The following is a 19,793-nucleotide window of genomic DNA, read 5'->3' as shown; positions in this document are numbered from 1 at the left end:
CAAACACGCGTAGGTATTTTTAGGGTTCCGTACCCAAAGGGTAAAAACGGGACCCTTTTACTAAGACTCCGCTGTCTGTCTGTCCGTCTGTCACCAGGCTGTATCTCATGAATGTAATGTTGTTGCCAACAACATTACATACCACTTTTTTATTTATGCGGCCAATAACTTGTTGCTACATCTTTCGTAGTGGTATCAGGAGCGGCCCGCCATAAGGAGTGCTTGTGCAGTGCACTCCCATAAATAATCATAATGAAATTATAGTACCTAATTAATATATTACTATTTAAGATCTATCGTAAAAAAGTAAATACCAATTAAATATTTACCTTTATTCATTATAAGTTTATAAACAGCCTATACTACTCGGCGTAGTCCTATAATTTCATATGGGAATCATAGGTAACGCGCGAAGCGGAGCGCTTTGAATTGCGCTCCTATGAAAAAGATTTAGTTCATAAAATCAATAGGAAATTCAATAAGAGCGAAAGAGAAGTTTCGCCACAGTTCCGCACGTGAAACAGAAGATTTTCTATGAAGAAAGAGGTAAAATTCGAGCGGCGCTCCTAGCCCGTTTGACCTTGCGCCCTTTCATCGAATGCGCGCGCATTAGGTACGCGCGCCATATTGTCACTTGTTTGTAAACAGACCTAAGTTAATTTTAAAGTACGCGCGTGAATGCAATTTTGGCTTTTTTTTTCATTTTAAATTATTAAACAAGAGTTTAAACAGTGAGTGCACACAATTTGTTTGTTGTGAGGTGTTTAAAAATGAATGAATAAATTTAACGTGAGAATGTGATAAAAGTTTACAAAATCGACTCAAGTTAAATACACGAACGAAGGAAAACAAAAACTTATATGTCATATGTCATATAAAACCAATATGCAAAAACACCGTGGCTGTGTTGTGTGGATGTGATAAAGTAACTAGGTATTTTGTTTTTCATGTCTCGTGTGAGGGTGTGTAGTATTTTGTCTTGTGTTTGCGGTACGGCTTTTCGGTGAGTTTGTTTGGACCGAAACCGGTGTGTTAACAATTTAGCACATTTTTCCATAAAATTAAAAAAAAAAAAAACATTCACAACCTCGAATCCATTTGAAAAATTAACTGCAGTTGGCGTCTATCGGTCGTCAAGATATTCGTAAATCCGAAAATCTATAACCGGGTTAACCTAGACTTCAATGACCGGGTGGACGAAAACTGACATCTATAGGTACGTATTTTGCGACGGTTAATAGTATGTGTAGTTGTAGTCTTTATACTGTGAGTGAACTCCCATAATGTAAATTGGTATATAGTCACTTATTTTTTTTTCCTGCAATTTATGGATGGTATAGAACTGCAATTGTTTAATTGTTGTCAAAAATGGCATCTAAACAAGAAATCCTAAAAAAACGCATTGTAAATTTTTATCTTTCTAATTTGATGTAAGGGAATAAGTTTACAGTGAATCATTTTACTCAAGAGAATGTACCAGCATCTACTGTGAATAGACTCTTGGCATCTCAGACTACAACTCGTAAAAGGGACAGTGGCAGACCGGCAATAGTTATTTGTTATGCAAGGCTGCAAAGTGGTTATTTGGCGTGAGTGTTGAAATTAAAAGCTGAGCGTAGCGAGGCTTTCAAGACACGAGACGCCAAATAATTATGCAGCCGTGCGGAACACACAACTTTTCACCTCACTACAGCAAGGAAAATGCGAGATGCAAGAAAAAATATAAAATATATATATATATATATATATATATATATATATAAATTATCATATTTAATTTTCTCTATATATAACCAACTGCTACTAGAAAAGTGGGTTAGGTTAGGTTAGAACTAATTTTTGCGGATCAGTTAAATTGTAATCCAAAATGAAATAATCCGCTTACCCAGTGGATCGCTTACTGCCGATCAAATAATTAATTTGCCAACCAAATCAATTTAGAGCAGCTCATTATGACATTAATTGAAAGAAAGAAAGAAAGAAAATACATTTATTTAACGCCACAACAGATTACATATATAAAAAAAAGGAAACATACAGACAAAAAACATTGGACGCTAAAATAGGACCCCACTCAGCATAATGCCGCGGTAATCCGCGGCGCTGGTTTTCAGTAGGGACCTGACTTAAAACTATGATTTGGTGGCGACACATACGCCAACGACACAAACAAAAAACACAGACAAAAAAGTAAGTAACTACCACAAAAAAATCTATACATACTAAACAACAAAAGAGAAAAAATAAAAAACAATAATGAAATATAAAATACACAATGAATTAAGTATATATAAAAAACAAAGAATGAAAGCTTACAAAAATTTACAAAAAAAATAAAATTAAATTAAAACTGTAACCTAAAAACTTAAAGCTAGCCACAAAACAGATATGGACAATACTAGGTGATCATTTCAGCCATCAAACAATAAAATGCACGTGCACGTGTGGTACTCATATTGCGAACTGATTTTGAAATACTTGCTAACCCTAAGTTGCTGATCCAATACACATTTTGCCTGACCAAATATATATTTTTAACCGACTTCAAGATTTCAAAACGAGGATATCAATTCGGTTGTTTTTTTTTTTTTTTTTAATGTTTGTTACTCCATAACTCCGTCATTTCTGGACCGATTTTGAAAATTCTTTTTTTGATTGTAAGTATATACATACAGATTAGTCCCGTTTTTGTCAAAACGCAGTTCTGATGATGGGATCCATGAGGAATCGAGGGAACTCCTCAAATGTTAAAGGCATACATATAGTGATTTTAGTAATTTCATCAACAAATCAAGCACTTACATTTAAAAAGGTGACATTTGATAAAGTGGAACTGCTGATGATGATCAGAACGGAACTCTTTAATGACGCATAGTTCACTTTTGGCGATTTGTCCTCTTCGTTATGTTTGTTAAGCAAGTTAGGTTTTCAAGAAACATTTTTGTCAAGCTCGAGTTCTGATGATGGGATCCATGAGGAATCGAGGGAACTCCTCAAATGTGAAAGGCATACATGTAGTGATTTTTGTATTTTTATCAACAAATCCAGCATTTCCATTTTAAAAAGTGACATTTGATGAAGTGGAACTGCTGATGATGATCAGAATGGAACTCTTTAATGACGCATAGTTTACGTTTGGCGATTTGTTCTCTTCTTTATGTTTGTTCAGCAACTTAAGTTTTTAAGACATATTTTTTTCAAGCTCGAATTCTGATGATGAGACCCATGAGGAACCGAGGGAACTCCTCAACTGTGAAAGGCATACATATTGTGATTCTTGTATTTTCATCAACAAATCCAGCATTTACATTTAAAAAAGTGACATTTGATGAAGTGGAACTGCTGATGATGATCAGAATGGAACTCTTCAATCACACATAGTTCACGTTTGGCGATTTGTTCTCTTCCTTATGGACCCAGACCCAAACTTGGACCCGGACTCGGACCCGGACCCGGGTCTGGACATGGACCCCAACTCGGATCCAGACCCGGACCGAACTCTGACCCAAACTTGGACCCGGACAGCCGGACACGGACCCGGACTCTGATCCGGACGAAACGAAATGCTATCAGAAAAGTAGGTTAGGTTAGGTTAGAACTGCGACCCTTACAAAAACGAAATGCTACTAGAAAAGTGGGTGGTTAAACCTCCTTTTCTACATTATTATAATAATTAGGCAATATTATAATAATTAGGCAATTAGGCAAAAGATGGATTAGGATAATTAGGCAAAAGATGCTGTCTTTTTCATTTCATTGTCTGGGATCTAAGAGTGCACCATTAACAATAACTAAACTTTCAGCGGCATCCCCCATTGAAGTCGGTTTTTTTTTCTTAAATATTATTGTTCATCAAAATAGGAATATTTTGCAGATCGATTAAATAACACCTCTTTTCTATTAGCACTTGGTTTCAGTGAAGGTCGGAGTTCTAACTTAACCTCACCCAATTTTTTAGTGGCAGTTGATTTCTGTGAAGGTCGCAGTTCTAAACTAACCTAACCCACTTTTCTAGTGGCAGTTCGTTTATGTGAATCGCAGTTTTAACCTAACCTACTTTTGTAGTAGCAGTTGGTTTCTGTGAAGATTGCAGTTCTAAGTGTTTTAACCAACCTAACCCACTTTTATAGCAGCAGGTGGTGTCAAACAAGTATTCATCGAATCAAATGCACGCACACGATTGGCTACTCGTGTCTCGTGGAACGATTTCGCTCCGCCTGCAACTTTGCCGATTATTATAATCAGATTACCATTTCTTTACTATGCATACGTCTCAATTAAACTGCTTAGAGACATGTTTTTTCTATCAACCAATTTTTAAATCTTGTTGACCAAATAATAATTTTGCAGCTCAATTTATTATAACTTTATTAAGCAGATAAATTATAACAAAAGCAGATCGATATTGGTTATAATGTTGATTGATATGAGTTGTAGCTCGATTTTTATTTATTTTTATTTTATTTTATGTATGCTGTCCAAATGATTTAATAGCAATTTTTTTTGTAGATCAGTTTTAAAAACGGTTGCCCATTTAATTACTTCTTATTTTTATGATATCCGTCGCAAGTGATGTTTAACTTTTCTGTTCAATTTTCATTGTCAATCGTAAACCGTACCCACTCGCAGATGGCCAAGATACAAGCCCTACCTAGTTTAGTCACTGACGTATAGTGTACTAGGGGCCTAGCTAAGATGCCAATCGTTTACGCTCCGTAGCGAACCAAACGCCACTGTCTCTGTCGCACTAATATGAAAGAGTGATAGACAGAGAGATTCCCGCATCTTGGCTAGGCAGTAGGCACCCTGTTTAATATCAGGGTACCCGTTCTGTGAAGAAGAAAAAAAATATTTTTTATTTTCGTATTTTTTGATGCATTAAGGTATTTATTTATGGAATTTATAAAATAATTGTATACATTATTATACCAATTAAAATACCTATACCAGGTAGTCAGTATCAAATAGATAGTGACGAAATTCTATGGTAACAAAGGTGTGTTACGGCCTTACGATATATTAAACTAGCTGTGCCCGCGGCTTCGCCTGCGTGGAATTCGGTCTGTTAGTAAGCGGCTATTTCACCCCTAATTTATCTCCCTGTCCCCTGGAGGCGGAACTTGAAGTAAAGTTGACAGATATATACACTAGACTAGAGGACTGTTGTCCAGATAAAATATTTTACAATTAGGTACCACTAAATAAAACTACACACCAAAATCAATATTTTTTGCCTTATTCATTTTTTTGCGTTATTTAAACGACATAGAGTAGTAGTAGGTGTATATCGAACGATACAGTACCATTTTTGTATTTTTACGTCCTTGACTGTACCTATACAAATCATGACCATGGCAAATATCATCCAAATCGGTCCTCCGGTCAAATCAGTCTAAGCATGACGTCGGCAGCGCGCAGCGTCTGCCCCTACGACTTGTTGATGGTCATGGCGAAGCAGACGCTCACGGGGACGTGTAGGCGCTTGAAGCGGAACGGGAAGTTGCTCGGGATGAGGGGGATGCGCGGGATGAACACGGCTTCTCCGGCGCCACACTCCGTCAGGATCTGCGCCTACATATGTATTGCGTACGATGTCTTTGGGATCACAATCGAGACTCGCGCTGGCTTGCCGTTTCAGCCGAAAGCGAAGCGACCTGCCCGGCTAGAGCGCCACTGAGTCTCACCGTGGTCTTTCTCAGACTCCTGAGACAGTGCCCCTTGTAGCCTCAATGCGTTGCGAGACTTTCGCGAAAGATTCGATTTTTTACGGGAAGGCATCGTAACGCGTATAAGTCCCAAATCGTTTGACATTTACTCCGCAAACGACATAGAAATATGTTTTTTTTTAATTTAAAGTACCCACCTTCGTGACCATTATTAAGAGGGAAGGGCACGGCCGCTTCTCCATACTAACGCAGTCTCCATTTTCCTCTATCATTATGAAAATATTTTTAGGTACATAATTTGATGTATATTTACCATAGCTAAACGCTACGTTTTCTACTTTTGACTTTTTTCGATTTTTTGATTATTGTAAAAATTAGGAGCGAAAAACAGATTTCATGCAAAAAAAATTAACGCTTTTACCTTTTTAATAAGTAATTAAAAACTCCAAAAACACAAACGTACACGGGACATAGCTGTGGTTTATACACAACTAATTGTGTCAAAATATTTTGAATAATGTTATCTTATCTTATAGTTTCGGGGGCCCTTGCGGATACACTTCGACCCATAGGGATCTTTTGTGCAGCTACCCCCTAGGAAATATCCGTCCGCTACTCAAGAGCTTTTCCCACCATCTCCATATGCCGGATGATGAACCTTATGGATAGCGTTTTGAATCCCTTTAGTTCCAGATAGCCTGTTCCAAAGTCCTTCATTCTTTGTCTGGCGAGGGCGTGACATTCACACATAAGGTGTTCTATTGTCTCTTCCTCTTCGCCACACATACGACAATCGGTGTTGTCAGCGTGCCCCACCTTGGCCAGGATTCCCTTGACCCCGTAATGGCCAGTAAACACCCCCGTTATTAAATATCAAGACCCCGTTATTGAATAATGTTACTATCAAGAGAAAAAAAATGAGGACTACAGTTGTACGAAAAGGTGATTTCGCGCGGGTCCTCCACTTTCGTCTTAAGTGCTTAAAGGAGGCGATATGTGATTATGGATGCGATATACTTACGATTAGGTATAATTCAATTCATGATGGAGAAAATTAATAATTTTAAATAATTCCTATGCAATTAAACGCGTGTTAAACGTGCGTTTAAGATTAGGTTCTACTTAAGTCGTTTAGTATCATTTTCAACTAAATCAAAAGACGTATACGTAGATTTCATGTAAATCAGTTCAGGCGGTTATTGATTCCCCCTACAATATTACACCTTCCTTTTCAATTTTAAGGTAATTTTTTTGGGATAAAAACTACCCTATGCTCTTCTACGGGACTCAAACTATCTCTATACCAAATTGGATCTAAATCGGTTCTGCGGTTATTGAATCCCATACAAATTTCCACCTCCCTTTTCACACCCTTAAGGGATGACGTTTGAGATTAAGACTATCCTATGCTCTTTTTTTTCATATTTTTTGTGTTTTCACTCCGGAATAATTTCGCTTCATTTTGATATCATAAATGAATTCGGCATACCCGATTTATACAAAAACGATACCTAACTTGGCCTAGTAGCTTAAATGACATAGTTATCAAGATAAAGTTTTTAACCCCCTTTTCACCATCTTGGGGGATGAATTTTTAGAAACGCTGAAAGTAATTTTCTTGCTTTTTAATATACCTTTTTTGCAAAGTTTCAAGTTCCTAGCTTAAAATAAAATTTGCACCCCATGACAAACTTTCATCCCCTTTTCAACCCCCTGAGGCATTAAATTTCCAAAAACGTCGAAATTACTTTTTTTGTAATCGTCTATTATACCTTTCTAAGAAGTTTCAAAGCATTTGTAATGGATTCAAACTTTCAACCCCCTTTTAACCCCGTTAGGGGACGAATTCTTGAAAACGCTGAAATCACTTTTCCTGTATTATAATAATATGCCCATAAACAAAGTTTCAAGTAACGCACTCGAAAAAAAATTTGATCTCCATACAAACTTTCAACCTCTTTTTGACCTCCTTAGGGGATGAATTTTCAAAAACGCTGACATAAGTTTTCTTGTATTTCAATAATATATCCTTTTACAAAGTTTTAAATTGCTAGCTTAAAATAAATCTTCAACCCCATACAAACTTTCATCCCCTTTTTAACCCCCTTAGGGGTGAATTTTCTCAAATTTTTATAGCCTATAACCTGGCCGTGGATTTTTTCGACAGATTAGTAATGTGTGCATTAAAATCCATTCAGCCGTTTTCATTTGATCAAATCAAATATACAGACAAACAGATAAACAGACAAAAATTCTACAAACTGTTAGAACGTGTTCTGTTATCGACTCTAAGTATACCCCGCCAATTTTTTTTCGAATATCTTCCATGTACAGACTTTCGACCCTCTTCCGCTTTATTATATGTATAGATGGTCCACGTTCGCCGTCACTATACGTATACTTGATGCCGACTGTAAAGTAGGATGCGTTGGGGTAAGATTGAAGGGTTTCTTATGAGGGGTAAGACAAAAAAAAACCATATGCCAAATCATTACGGACGACTTTTCATATTAGCCCTCATAAAAATCCCTTCAGTCTTACCCGAAAGCACCCTACTAGTAACATACATCTTACTGAATGAAGTAACTGCAAATCGCCTTGGCTCTTGTGATAACCCTATGTATTATGTAATATATGTACCTACATTATTATACTATCTAATTCCATAAAAATACAACTAACCTCCAACAAATCTGTAAATTGGCGTAACGGCCCGAATAGCAGTGGGTAATAGAATTTCCTTGATTGAATAGAAGTTACCTACTACTGTAAAGACTTATCGGTTTCCAATTATATTACGTAAACAGGTGGTATGTGCACGCTCCGTTATACCCTGTGTGTATTAATGTGGTAATCAAGTCAACAATGTTCATCATTCTGGTGAGTAGGTAAATCAGAATATGTAATAATACCAACTAAAAAGCCACGCTAATCATTGCCAATGCCAACATAATAACCACTGCCTAATCATTTCCTCAGGTATTTTCTTTCATAATCTATACGAATGCCTTGGAAACACGAAATAATACGGAATCAGAAATTCTAAGAATACTTCAAAGGCACCTCGATAAAATACCTGACATTGAATCCAGATACGTCCTGAACGAAGGATTGTCTAAATCTATATCAAAATATTTCAAAGACAAAATAAGCGTGTTACCTTTATTCAAAATGTCAGTGAAGATAGATCGCACGCCTGTAAAGATACCATGGACTGTGGGGCAAGGAGCAGTGAACAAAGTTGTGAAATCTCTCAATAAAACTAAAATCGAGTACAAGTACGTACGTGGATCAACCGCCTCCGGAACGTAATCTTAAGCGAAATAAGTACCCAATAAAATGGTGTCAAAATATCATGACAGAATTTTTTTCCTCGTAACGCGTTACCGATGGCCAAGGGGAGGGGGAGGGACATATTTGGCATACATTTAGTTACAAATTTTATTCTCGAGGATGACAGCTGCATCGAAGATCTGCAATGAAGGTCGACCTTTCGGGGTCCGAGTTATTCTAGTTTGTTGTACCAAAACTTTATCTGCGATTAGTTTAGACGGTACAGGAACAGCTTTAAATAGGCCATTGTTGAGACGTTTACCTATCTCTACTATTATTAATGTGAAAGTAATTTTGTACGTCTGTCTGTTACCTCTTCACACTTAAACTGCTGAAGCGATTTAGATGAAATTTGGTATGGAGATAGTTTGAGGCTCGGGGAACGACATACAGTAGTTTCTATCAATCATCGTTATCATTCCACGCAAACAAAGTCGCGGGCAGATGCTAGTTAATAATTGAATTAGGATTCGGACGTACGTGAAAGCAACGGTTATGTTATGACATTCGTGGTTATGACCAAATAGCAATAAAGCATTTTTTTAAACAAAACAATACGGACGCAGCTCAACCGGCACAACGATATGAGTGCGCTTTGTTCAAACGTCGGGCGGCCGACGTTTGATATTAAGTTTTTTGGCACAACCCAATTTCAATGTTTCGTTTCGAATAAACGATGAATATGGTACGGCTACCACCAGTTTGACACTGACATATTCGCTATCGTGTGCGTAACTTACTTTCTATGCATCTCGCTCGTACTCGCATATTAGTGCGAGCGTGATGTATAGAGTTAGACCAAGAAAAGTCTGCAGAGATTTTGACAGCACACGCAGTGCCAGTGTTATTAATACGTCATAATTTCATAGAAGTTTGACGTTTAAAATAACACTTGCACTGCGTGTGCTGTCAAAATCTCTGCAGACCTTTCTTGGTTTAACTCTAGAAAGAAAGTTAAGCATACGTTAGCGAATACATATATCAGTTTGACACTGCTAAGGCAGTCGTCGTAAGGCTACAGGGATAGGCTGGGCAACGTCACTAGCGACTGGCATTCGTGCCTCTTTCTAGTCACGGCTAACATCCACTTAGTGTTGTCAGCAGGAGTGGGTTACTGCTGACAACCTACACACAACCCACCTGTGCTAGGACCTGCACAGTTGAGCGCCGTAAGCAAGGATGACGGGATCCTGGCGATTGAGCCATTGCCAACCCGCGTGGCAACACGTCTGCTTCGGCCCGAATTTCGGGCGAAACGGTGGCCCGGGCTACTAGCCACAGTCCGGGAAATGGTCTAGTGAGGTACCGTAGGTGGACTCACGGCAAGAAGTGGGAGGGCCGCAGAGGTAGTTTCGGCTGCTGATGTGGTGGTGAAAGGCCATGCTGAGGAGATTCGTTTAGGTGATTCTGGCGGAGGGCGTCTGACCTGGGCGACCCTACGTCCCACCTTCACGAATTTCCGATGTCGCGCAACTAGCCAACTTCTCACTTCTATACCCGAGTCGGTGTCCTAACGACTGAAAGCACCTTTTATATGTGCCGGTAAGCGTTCCCAATGTTGTGGGCCCTTGTAGGGTGGGAGCCGATGAGGATGAAGATAAAACGTACGAACTATGGATAACAGGTCGAACGAAAACCCCCAAGCTGATCCAGCAGCGTTCATCGCTAATGGTGAAGCCACACATGCGAGACAAGCTGTCCCAGAGACAGTGCGTCAAGCAAACCACCCGGCTGGTCAGCAACCTAGTTCATCTGGGGAGCAGACTGGCCCAAACACATTCCAGGACTGGCAGGTAGTGGACCGCAGGCCCAAGAAGCGACCCACTAGTGGGAAGCCTCACCCAGCCAGAGCCGGGACTTCTTCCTCTTCCAACCCACCCCCCCCTGTTCAACGTCAAGGTGGGGTGGCTAAGAAGAAGAAGAAAAATAAGAACCAGAGGCGCGCGGCTCGGCTAGCACGAGAGCAGCAACTGGGCACCACACAGACACACACACACACACAGACACACAACCCTGCAACCGAGGAGGGAGCACGGGCTTCTCAGAAGCCGGCACCCGAACCGGCGCCGAACAAGCAGGATGCTGCTGGCAAGCCTCCGCCGAAGGGGAAAGGTTCCATCCTACCCCCTAAGGCAGGAAGGTCGGCCAGTAGCCCTGCTGTTCCGACTGCAGTTCCACCCAAACGACGGCCAGGCAAGTTCGCACGAGCCACTGCTAAAAGGACGCGAGAAGAGTCCTTCTCCCCGCAAGGAGATAACAAAAAGCAGCGACTAGTGAGCCCCAGCCAACCGAAAGCGTCGTACGCACAAGCAGCGGCATCTGACCTGACGATCGTCATCACGGACGCAAAGTCGGGTAAGATCTCCGCTGAAACATCCCACGCCATTCTCCGCGGGTTGCACCAAGCAATCGTGGTGGAGGCGAGGAAGAACATCGTGGGAGCCCGGCCACCTAAATTCAAGGGTAAACCGGTTTTCGCTGAGGGGCAGCTGAGGGTCTTCGCAGAGGACGAATACTCGGCCGCCTGGTCTCAGCGATGCATCCAGTCCCTAACCTTGCCAGACATCTCCCTAACGGCAGTTCGCCAGTCGGAGATGGCAAGGAGAGTTAAGTGCGGGCTCCTTATACCCAACATCAACAACTCGTCCTGGGAAGACGTCCGTCAGGCAGCTGACGGACTGAAGTACCAGAATGAATGGGCCAAGGTCGGCACTTGGTCCATCATTGAGATACTGCGGCAAGACCAGGGGTGGTTTGTCGCCTTCACAATCCCCGAAGACCTCGTCCCCGCCTTTATGGAGAGGGGGAGATCCCTGAACTGTGGAGTGGGTAATGTCTACCTCAGGTTCAGGGGTCCCGGAGGCAAATACCTGGACCAGCCTCCCACCCTGCAGGACTCCACCCTAAGGGTAACGGGAGCACAGGTCCCTAGTCGACAGGCCCCGGGCACCCCCGGTCAGAGTAAATCTGCCTCCGGAGAGGAAGTTGCCCCCCCATCGATGCCCAAGCCAACGACAGCCGAACCCTCGGAGGATGAACTCCTTGGCACTGGTGACGAACCAGCCGGGACATCATCCGACGGTGAGTACCTGTCGGCTTGGATAGAGACGGGGCTGGCCGACATGTTGAAGGAGGGAGGGGAGATGCAAGACGGAGACCCCACCACCGACAACATGGACACCGGCTAGTGTCCTACAAGCAAACCTCCAGCACAGCGTGGCCGCTACGGCCCAACTGAGACGCTGCCTGGTAGGTTTGCCAACAGCCGTTGCCCTCCTACAAGAACCATGGGTGGGCAACGGTCACATACGCGGGCTCTCCGACACGAAAGGTAAGCTCTATTACTCCACGGTACACGCCGTCCCTAGGGCTTGTATCCTAACCACTAACAATATCATTGCACAACCGCTCACTGAGTTCTGTTCCAGAGACCTGTGTGCGATTAAACTACAAGTTCCACTGCCAACAGGCTGTCGCGACCTAGTCCTTGCCTCGGCGTACATGCCCGGAGAGGACGAGCCGCCGCCCGCCGAACTACAACGACTGGTCAGCCACTGCGAGAGAGCGGGCCTCGCATTAATCATCGGGGCCGACTCCAACGCACACCACCCGCTGTGGGGAATGGAGACCAGTAACAACAGAGGTAAGACACTTGTTGAATATCTTGTGACTACTAATCTAAACATTTTAAATGTAGGTGCCGAACCAACATTCGTAAACAAACGATGCAGGACGATTATTGACCTGACTCTGGCTTCGGAGGAGGTCAGTGAACTAGTCATGGGATGGCACGTCTCCCAGGAGGCCTCTTGCTCAGACCATAGATGGATTCGCTTCAATCTACTAGCATCTAGTGACACACCAACCGCCCGAAGGAATCCCAGGAAAACGGACCGAGCCACTTTCAGGAAGGTCCTAGGTGAAAGCCTCGACCTGCTTCCTCCGAGGGACGACTTCCGGGAACCGACTGAAATAGAACAGCAGGTAAACATCTTAACCGATGCCCTCGTAGACAGCTACCACAAGGCGTGTCCCTTAAAACCACCGGCAAGGACTGCCATAACGGGACACAAGTGGTGGGGTCCAGAACTGGAGAGACTCCGACGGAAAACCAGGAGACTCTTCAACAGGGCCATGAACACAATGGCCGAGGTAGACTGGGACAACTACTATGAAGCCAAGGCCAATTACAAAAAAAGACTGCGGTACTGGAGATCCTTATCATGGAGGAACTTCTGCAGCAGCATCGAAACACTAGACCACGCCAACCGTGTAAGGAAAACATTAGCGTACAAGACCACATCGCAATTGGGCTCACTCCGGAAACCCGATGGCACGTACACATCTTCCCCTGTAGAGACCCAACGCCTTCTCCTGGAAACTCACTTTCCAGGATGCGTAAGTCTCGCCGATGAAGATCAGCAGGATGAGGTATACAGTACAGCAGACAACAACTGGCAAATGGCGCACAGAGTCGTCACCGCTGAGAAACTCAGGTGGGCTATAAACAGTTTCCATCCCTTCAAGGCGGCTGGTCCGGATGGGATCTTCCCTGCTCTCCTACAGTGGGGTCTAGAGCCCATCCAGCAAACCCTGACCAACATCATGGCAGCATGCCTAGCCTGGGGGTACGTGCCCAGGAGATGGAGGGATGTGAACGTGATATTCATACCAAAACCAGGTAAGAATGACTACACGGCGGCTAAATCCTTCAGGCCCATCAGTCTCACATCATTCCTGCTGAAAACACTGGAAAAACTGTGCGACAGGGATTTGAGGGATCGAACGCTAAAGAACACACCGATGCACAACAACCAGCACGCGTACAGCTCAGGTAAATCCACAGAATCGGCACTACACATGGTCGTCAGCCGCATTGAGAGAGCCATCCATGCCAAAGAACTGTGCCTTGGCACCTTCATTGACATCGAGGGCGCTTTCGACAAGACCCACTTTACCAGCATAGGGAATGCCTTGGATAGCCACGGCGCGGAACCCGGACTAACAAAGTGGATTATGAACATGCTAAACAAAAGAACTATAAGGTATGCAGGTGAACCGCAGGCCGTGGCGGCGGTGCGAGGATGCCCTCAAGGGGGAGTCCTGTCACCTCTGCTGTGGAACCTAGTAGTCAACAACCTTATAACCAAACTGAACGGGAAACACTTCTACACAATAGGCTACGCTGATGATCTGGCAATATTAATATCAGGTAAATTTGCCAGTACAGTCTGCGATCTCACCCAGGCTGCTCTTCGGATTGTAGAACGCTGGTGTAGAGAATTCGACCTATCAGTCAACCCCACCAAAACAGAAATGGTAATGTTCACCAATAAAAGAGCGCTTGGCAACTTTACCAGACCAACACTTTTCCAAACCGAGCTACAGCTGACCGATGAAGTTAAGTACTTAGGGCTAACTCTCGACAGTAAACTCAACTGGAACAATCACATCAACAAACGTATAGACAAGGCGGGAGTTGTCTTTTGGCAATGCAGAAGGATGATTGGTAAGAGGTGGGGACTCAACCCAAAAATTACTCTCTGGCTCTATAAGACCATAATCCGCCCCTTACTCTGTTACGGTGCTCTGGTTTGGTGGCCAAGAACAAACCTAGGCAACGTACGAGACAAGCTACAAAGACTCCAAAGGCTCGCATGCGCGGCCACCACTGGCTGTACGAGGTCCACACCGACTGCAGCCATGGAGGTCATGTTAAGCCTTCCACCGCTGCACCTACACATACAACAAGAGGCCAGTCTCTCAGCGGTAAGGCTGCGAGCCCTCAACATATGGTCCAACATCATAGGAGCTCTTCACACAACTTGCCTGGATAAGGTATATGACGAATTTCCAGTGCTCAATTCGGGCACGGATCGGATTCATAAACAAGCTATCTTCGACAAAAGGTACAAAATACAGTTATACGAGGACGACAATTACGAAGGACTCAATCCTCGGGAGCTCAGAATCTTCACTGATGGGTCCAAAACAGACAGCGGATCGGGCTCTGGAACCTTCTCAGAAGACCTGAACATGTCAATCACCACTCCGCTAGGAGCCCATAACTCGGTATTCCAGGCTGAGTGCATGGGCATCATAAACGCGGCGGCTGCCATTACTGCAAGGAAGGTAGTAGGATCCTCCATCCGCATACTCTCCGACAGTAGAGCAGTCTTGATGGCTCTAAAAAGCCATATAGTCACATCCAAACTTATACACGAATGCCACGAACGACTAATGGAGGTATGTCATAACAATAAGATCACCCTACAATGGATCAAAGGACACAGCGGATCCCGGGGTAACGATGCTGCGGACGAGCTTGCCAGGCAAGGATCGAGTGCGGGAGCGATTGGCCCAGAACCGATCCTCCCGATACCGTTTAGCAAGGTACGTTCAATGCTGCTGGCACGTACAGGGAAACTACACACAGAACATTGGCTAAACCAGACTGGATGCAGACAGGCCAAACAAGCCATGCCTGGCATCAACGGAAAGCTCACAAGGGTGCTCCTTCAATTAGGAAAGACCCGACTGAGCATGGTAACCAGTGTCATAACAGGTCATGGACTATTTAACAAACATCTTTTTATAACAGGTGTCACAGACAGTCCCCTATGCAGAGGATGCATGGAGACAGAAGAAACAGCCTCTCACGTGGTGCTGGAGTGCAGCGGAGTGGCCCCATACAGGGCAAAACATCTCGGATCCCCGAGAGACCTCCCCGAGGTCCTACTCAACATCAAAGGTTTGATAGGTTTCCTCGAGGAGCTGGGCTGGCAGGACTAGCCCACCCCCATGTCACGCAAAATAGGCGCCAGTCGTCGAGTTGCGGAAAATCGCCCGAACTACAATACAATACAATACAATAGGTTGTGAAAATTGGACTAGTACTTACTCACCGTAAAATATGCCTATTTTACCCCTCACCAGGGGTGCGAAACTCCTCCTTTCGGGTATTCTCGGCTCTGTTCGACTCAGCATTGCTCCGAGCAATTATTAGGGTTGACACAACTTGACGTCCCTTTGCGTGCACGACCACAGATAAGATAATGACTTGAAGTCGTACTTCACTCGCGAAACGTTCCTAACAAAACAACTATAAGTGAGCGTGACGTCAAGGGTCAAGGTCACTGAGAGCCCATCTTGAAGTATGGAAAATAAGTCAAATTGCGATTTTGTCGTAGGCCAAGCAATAATAAGAAGGTATAGAGGGAAATGCTAGGAACACAATTTTTAACTTCGTAGCTTTGTTTGGACTAGTTAGATGAACATATCAAAAGTCCCCGGCCGTAACCCTTGTGCTGGGGGGAGAGGGGGGTTTGAAGGTTCCATTTTTCGGTTTTTCTATTATATCTCGGAAACTGCGTCTGAGCGACTTGGCCACTTATACAAAATGAAAAGAGATTTAATTTGTTACAAGTTTTATTCAGTCAAGTTTTTCGATAACCCAGCACCAGGGTAATGGCCGGGGACTTTTGATATGTTCATCTCCTAACTAGTCCAAACAAAGCTACGAAGTCAAAAATTGTGTTCCAAGCTTTTCCCTCTATACCTTTTTTTGGGCATTTATTTCCTGTCCTATCGGTGAAATATTACGCTTATGCATTAGATATGAGCGCCGATAGACATTTAGGCGGCGGCGGCGCGCCGGTCAAAATCGGTCGGCGGCGGCGGCGTATCGGCGGCGTGGCCTTGAAAAACGGTTTTTCAAGGGAACAAAAATCAAACCCCAATTTTGCCGAAAAAACGTGTTTTTTGTCTTAAACTCTTAAGGAATTAGACGATTTTTGTTATAACAAGTAAAATACTAGACTGCGCGCTGAAGCCCTCCCCCCGCCGACGGGAAGCCACCCTGCATGTCATAAATAGGTCAGGTTGCAAGCCCTGAAAAGCTTAAAAGTCGCGCTTTCCAGAAGACCCGAAGCATTCCAGCATTTCCAGCAAGTCGCGCCTTCACTTTTAAGCGAACTTGTCGAGTACTCGAGTAGCAGGAGAGCCGAGATCACATTTGTTCCAAGCTTTCCCCTCCTCCAGCTCGGTCTTCGGCCTTGCATGGAAGTGCTGTATGCGGAGCTCGGCCTTTGGTGTCACTTTAACTTGGTCATTGTTCCAATTCTAAACATAGATTTTTTCCACCTCGACCTTTGGCTTTGCACGGAAGAGCGCCGCAATTGGACAATCCGGGACTCATGCAGAGCTCATCTTAGCCACAGGTTTTTGTCCCAGATCAGCTCCACTGAAGCTCGGCCTTTAATTTAATTCCATTCCATTCCATTCCCTTGGGCCCGCAGAAAACTTTAATCATATTCGTAGCCTTCAGCCTCGCTTAGATATGACCAGTGCTTTAAGCTCTGCTCTTCTGCAATTCGGCCTTCGGGCTCACAGCAGTGGCGGATTAGCCATGTCACACGTGGCAAAAGTAGCAAATGCTACGTGCCCCGCGCGTTTAGGGGCCCCGCGCACCTACGCATTGTCGCCGTAAAAAAGCCAAGTTTCACTTCGTTCACTTCGTCCGACAAAATTAAAATAATCCATGGGCTCCATGATAGAATTTGCTACAGGCCCCGCGCTGGCTCAATCCGGCACTGTCTCACAGGGCAGCACACCGTAATTAGATACTACGGGCCTCCGGCCTTTTGCAGAGCTCTTCCGTCGGCCTCTAAGGCACTATGAAAAAATTATGCTTTTGTTTACTTCACAGGTTAGGGGGAGCGGCAGAGACCCAGTGGCCAGGGGCGCCAAATATTAAAATACGCCTCTGTACGAGTCTGACACCTAACGGTATTAATATTGATTTCGTTGGCTACACCATCATCATTTCCCTAGCGTTTGTCCCGTACTGTGACGGGGTCCGCTTGCCTGCTTTTTTCCTTCCACTTCGCTCTATCCTCGACATCGGTTTCCGCTAACCCACAGGCGTTTAAATCTTTGGCGATGACATTACGTCACCGCTGCCTTGGTTTGCCTCTCCTGTTTGGGCCTGGTAAGGCAAAGCTAAGGGCTCTGTTGCCTACGTATTCAGGCGGCCTTCTTTTGACATGCCCAAACCACCTCAGCCGACTTTCTTGGAGCTTATCGGCGACGTCTCTCACTCCGAGGCTACCACGGATGTGTTTGTTTCGAACCATATCAATCCTGGGCGCCTGACATCCACCTCAGCATCTTTATTTCTGCTACATGGATGGCTTGGACATGTCGCTGGGTCACTGGCCATATTTCGCTGCCATAAGTGAGTACCGGCCTTATGACGGTCTTGTACACGAGGCCTTTCATTTTTACTGCATTTTACTGTCGGAGGTCACACCAGTTACCTCTCTCCACTTTAACCAGGCGGCCGCAATCCTGTGTTGAATGTTAGTCTCCAGTGAACCGGAATCGTGCACAATGCACCCGAGATATTTTGTATTGGTTGCATTTCTGTACTTCCTGTCCGTCAACCAATATTGGCTCGGAGTCTGAATCGGAGACATTGGATTCCATGAACTGCGTTTTTTGAACACTCAACACAAGACCGCCCCTCTGCAGCTGATGTTTCGACGAGAGTACTAAACTTTGTAGGTCTTCTCTGCTCTCGGTACATACTGCCACGTCATCCGTATATATAAATGTCCACCGTGCTGCGTTCTGAGCACCCTCCGTGAGAGTATCTAGAACCAAGCTAAACAGGTACGGGCTTAACACCGACCCCTGATGAACTCCTTCGGTGACTGGCATTGAGCTGGTTACTCCCGCGGTGGTCCTGATCACTGACCTGGCTTCCCGGTACATGTCGGCTATTAAACTGACGTATGCCTCGGGGATGTTCTTAGTCCGAGGACACCACCATATTGTCTCACGAGGCACGCGGTCGAATGCCTTTTCCATTTCCGGAAAGGCCATATACAGCGGTTTCTTCTTAGCCCGGTATTCTGCAGCGATGGTATGGAGAGCAAACATTGGGTCAATGGTCGACAATCCCTGGCACAAAGCCGTACTGGTTGAAAGAGAGCGTGCTTTCCCTCCATAATCGGCTATCGATCACTCGCTCGTACAACTTCATGGTATGACACATCAACTTTATGCCTCTGTAGTTGTTGCATTCATAACGATTGCCTTTGCCTGTATAAAGAGGTACAATGGTACTAAGCCTCCACGTATCCGGCATATGTAGGGACTCCAGCATGATAAAGTTGAACAGATTTGCCAGTAATACGACGCCTTTATCTCCTAAGCACTTCCACGCCTCAATTGGAACTCCATTTGGTCCTAGAGTTTTTTTTTTAATTTCCATAAGTTAATTGGAGTGGCACTGTTAACGTCCTCGCCTCCACAAAATATCTAATTTGCGATTCTGAAAGTAGTAGTATCTAACAAGGTCACGCCGAATTTCGTCGGCGGCGGCGGCGCGCCGGCGCGGGGCTCATATCTATTATGCATATACTAGTTGCTCTACAATATTTTTTGAATAAAATGTAGGGAATCGAATGGTACCCTTACTTTTTTCTTTTTAAAAAACATAAGATTTTGAAATTTTTAGGCCCCGTATTTTTTTGTCATTTCCATATATTATTTTAATACCCACATTTTTGCGATAAATTGCTCATTTGCTATCTATTTTACCAGATTTTGTTATAAAATTCAACATGTGTCATTTAGGGTGGATCGATCTAGTATGAAAAAAAAATTTTTGTGTATTGAAATGGGCATATAATCAAAAGTTGCACACATGCATAAAACTTCAGAATATGAAATATTTTTAAAATTGGACCATGGCAAGTACTGCCCCAACTTAAAAAATTTAAACTAAAA

The 19,793-nt window shown here is 43.8% G+C and overlaps 1 protein-coding gene and 2 long non-coding RNA genes across 3 annotated transcripts in view; all 3 read left to right on the top strand.

Annotated features, from left to right (window-relative positions):
• LOC134753987 (uncharacterized) overlaps nucleotides 1-19,793 on the top strand; it is a 234,832-nt gene that overhangs the window by 92,726 nt on the left and 122,313 nt on the right. The window lies entirely within an intron of this gene.
• LOC134753988 (uncharacterized) overlaps nucleotides 1-19,793 on the top strand; it is a 146,518-nt gene that overhangs the window by 35,694 nt on the left and 91,031 nt on the right. The window lies entirely within an intron of this gene.
• On the top strand, nucleotides 12,212-13,401 carry LOC134755003 (uncharacterized). Its single transcript, XM_063691482.1, has 3 exons — nucleotides 12,212-12,330; nucleotides 12,469-13,352; nucleotides 13,393-13,401. The coding sequence occupies exons 2-3, from the start codon at nucleotides 12,501-12,503 to the stop codon at nucleotides 13,399-13,401; spliced, it is 861 nt and encodes a 286-aa protein (XP_063547552.1). The 5' UTR covers nucleotides 12,212-12,330; nucleotides 12,469-12,500.

The sequence above is a fragment of the Cydia strobilella genome, chromosome Z (assembly GCF_947568885.1).
Source record: "Cydia strobilella chromosome Z, ilCydStro3.1, whole genome shotgun sequence".
NCBI lineage: Eukaryota > Metazoa > Arthropoda > Insecta > Lepidoptera > Tortricidae > Cydia > Cydia strobilella.
The sequence above is the reverse complement of the archived record's forward strand: the minus strand, read 5'-3'. Positions and strand labels throughout refer to the sequence as shown.

What these genes read in the sequence shown, in the direction of transcription:
- LOC134755003 (XM_063691482.1), top strand. Translation starts at nt 12,501, where the DNA reads ATGCCCGGAGAGGACGAGCCGCCGCCCGCCGAACTACAACGACTGGTC.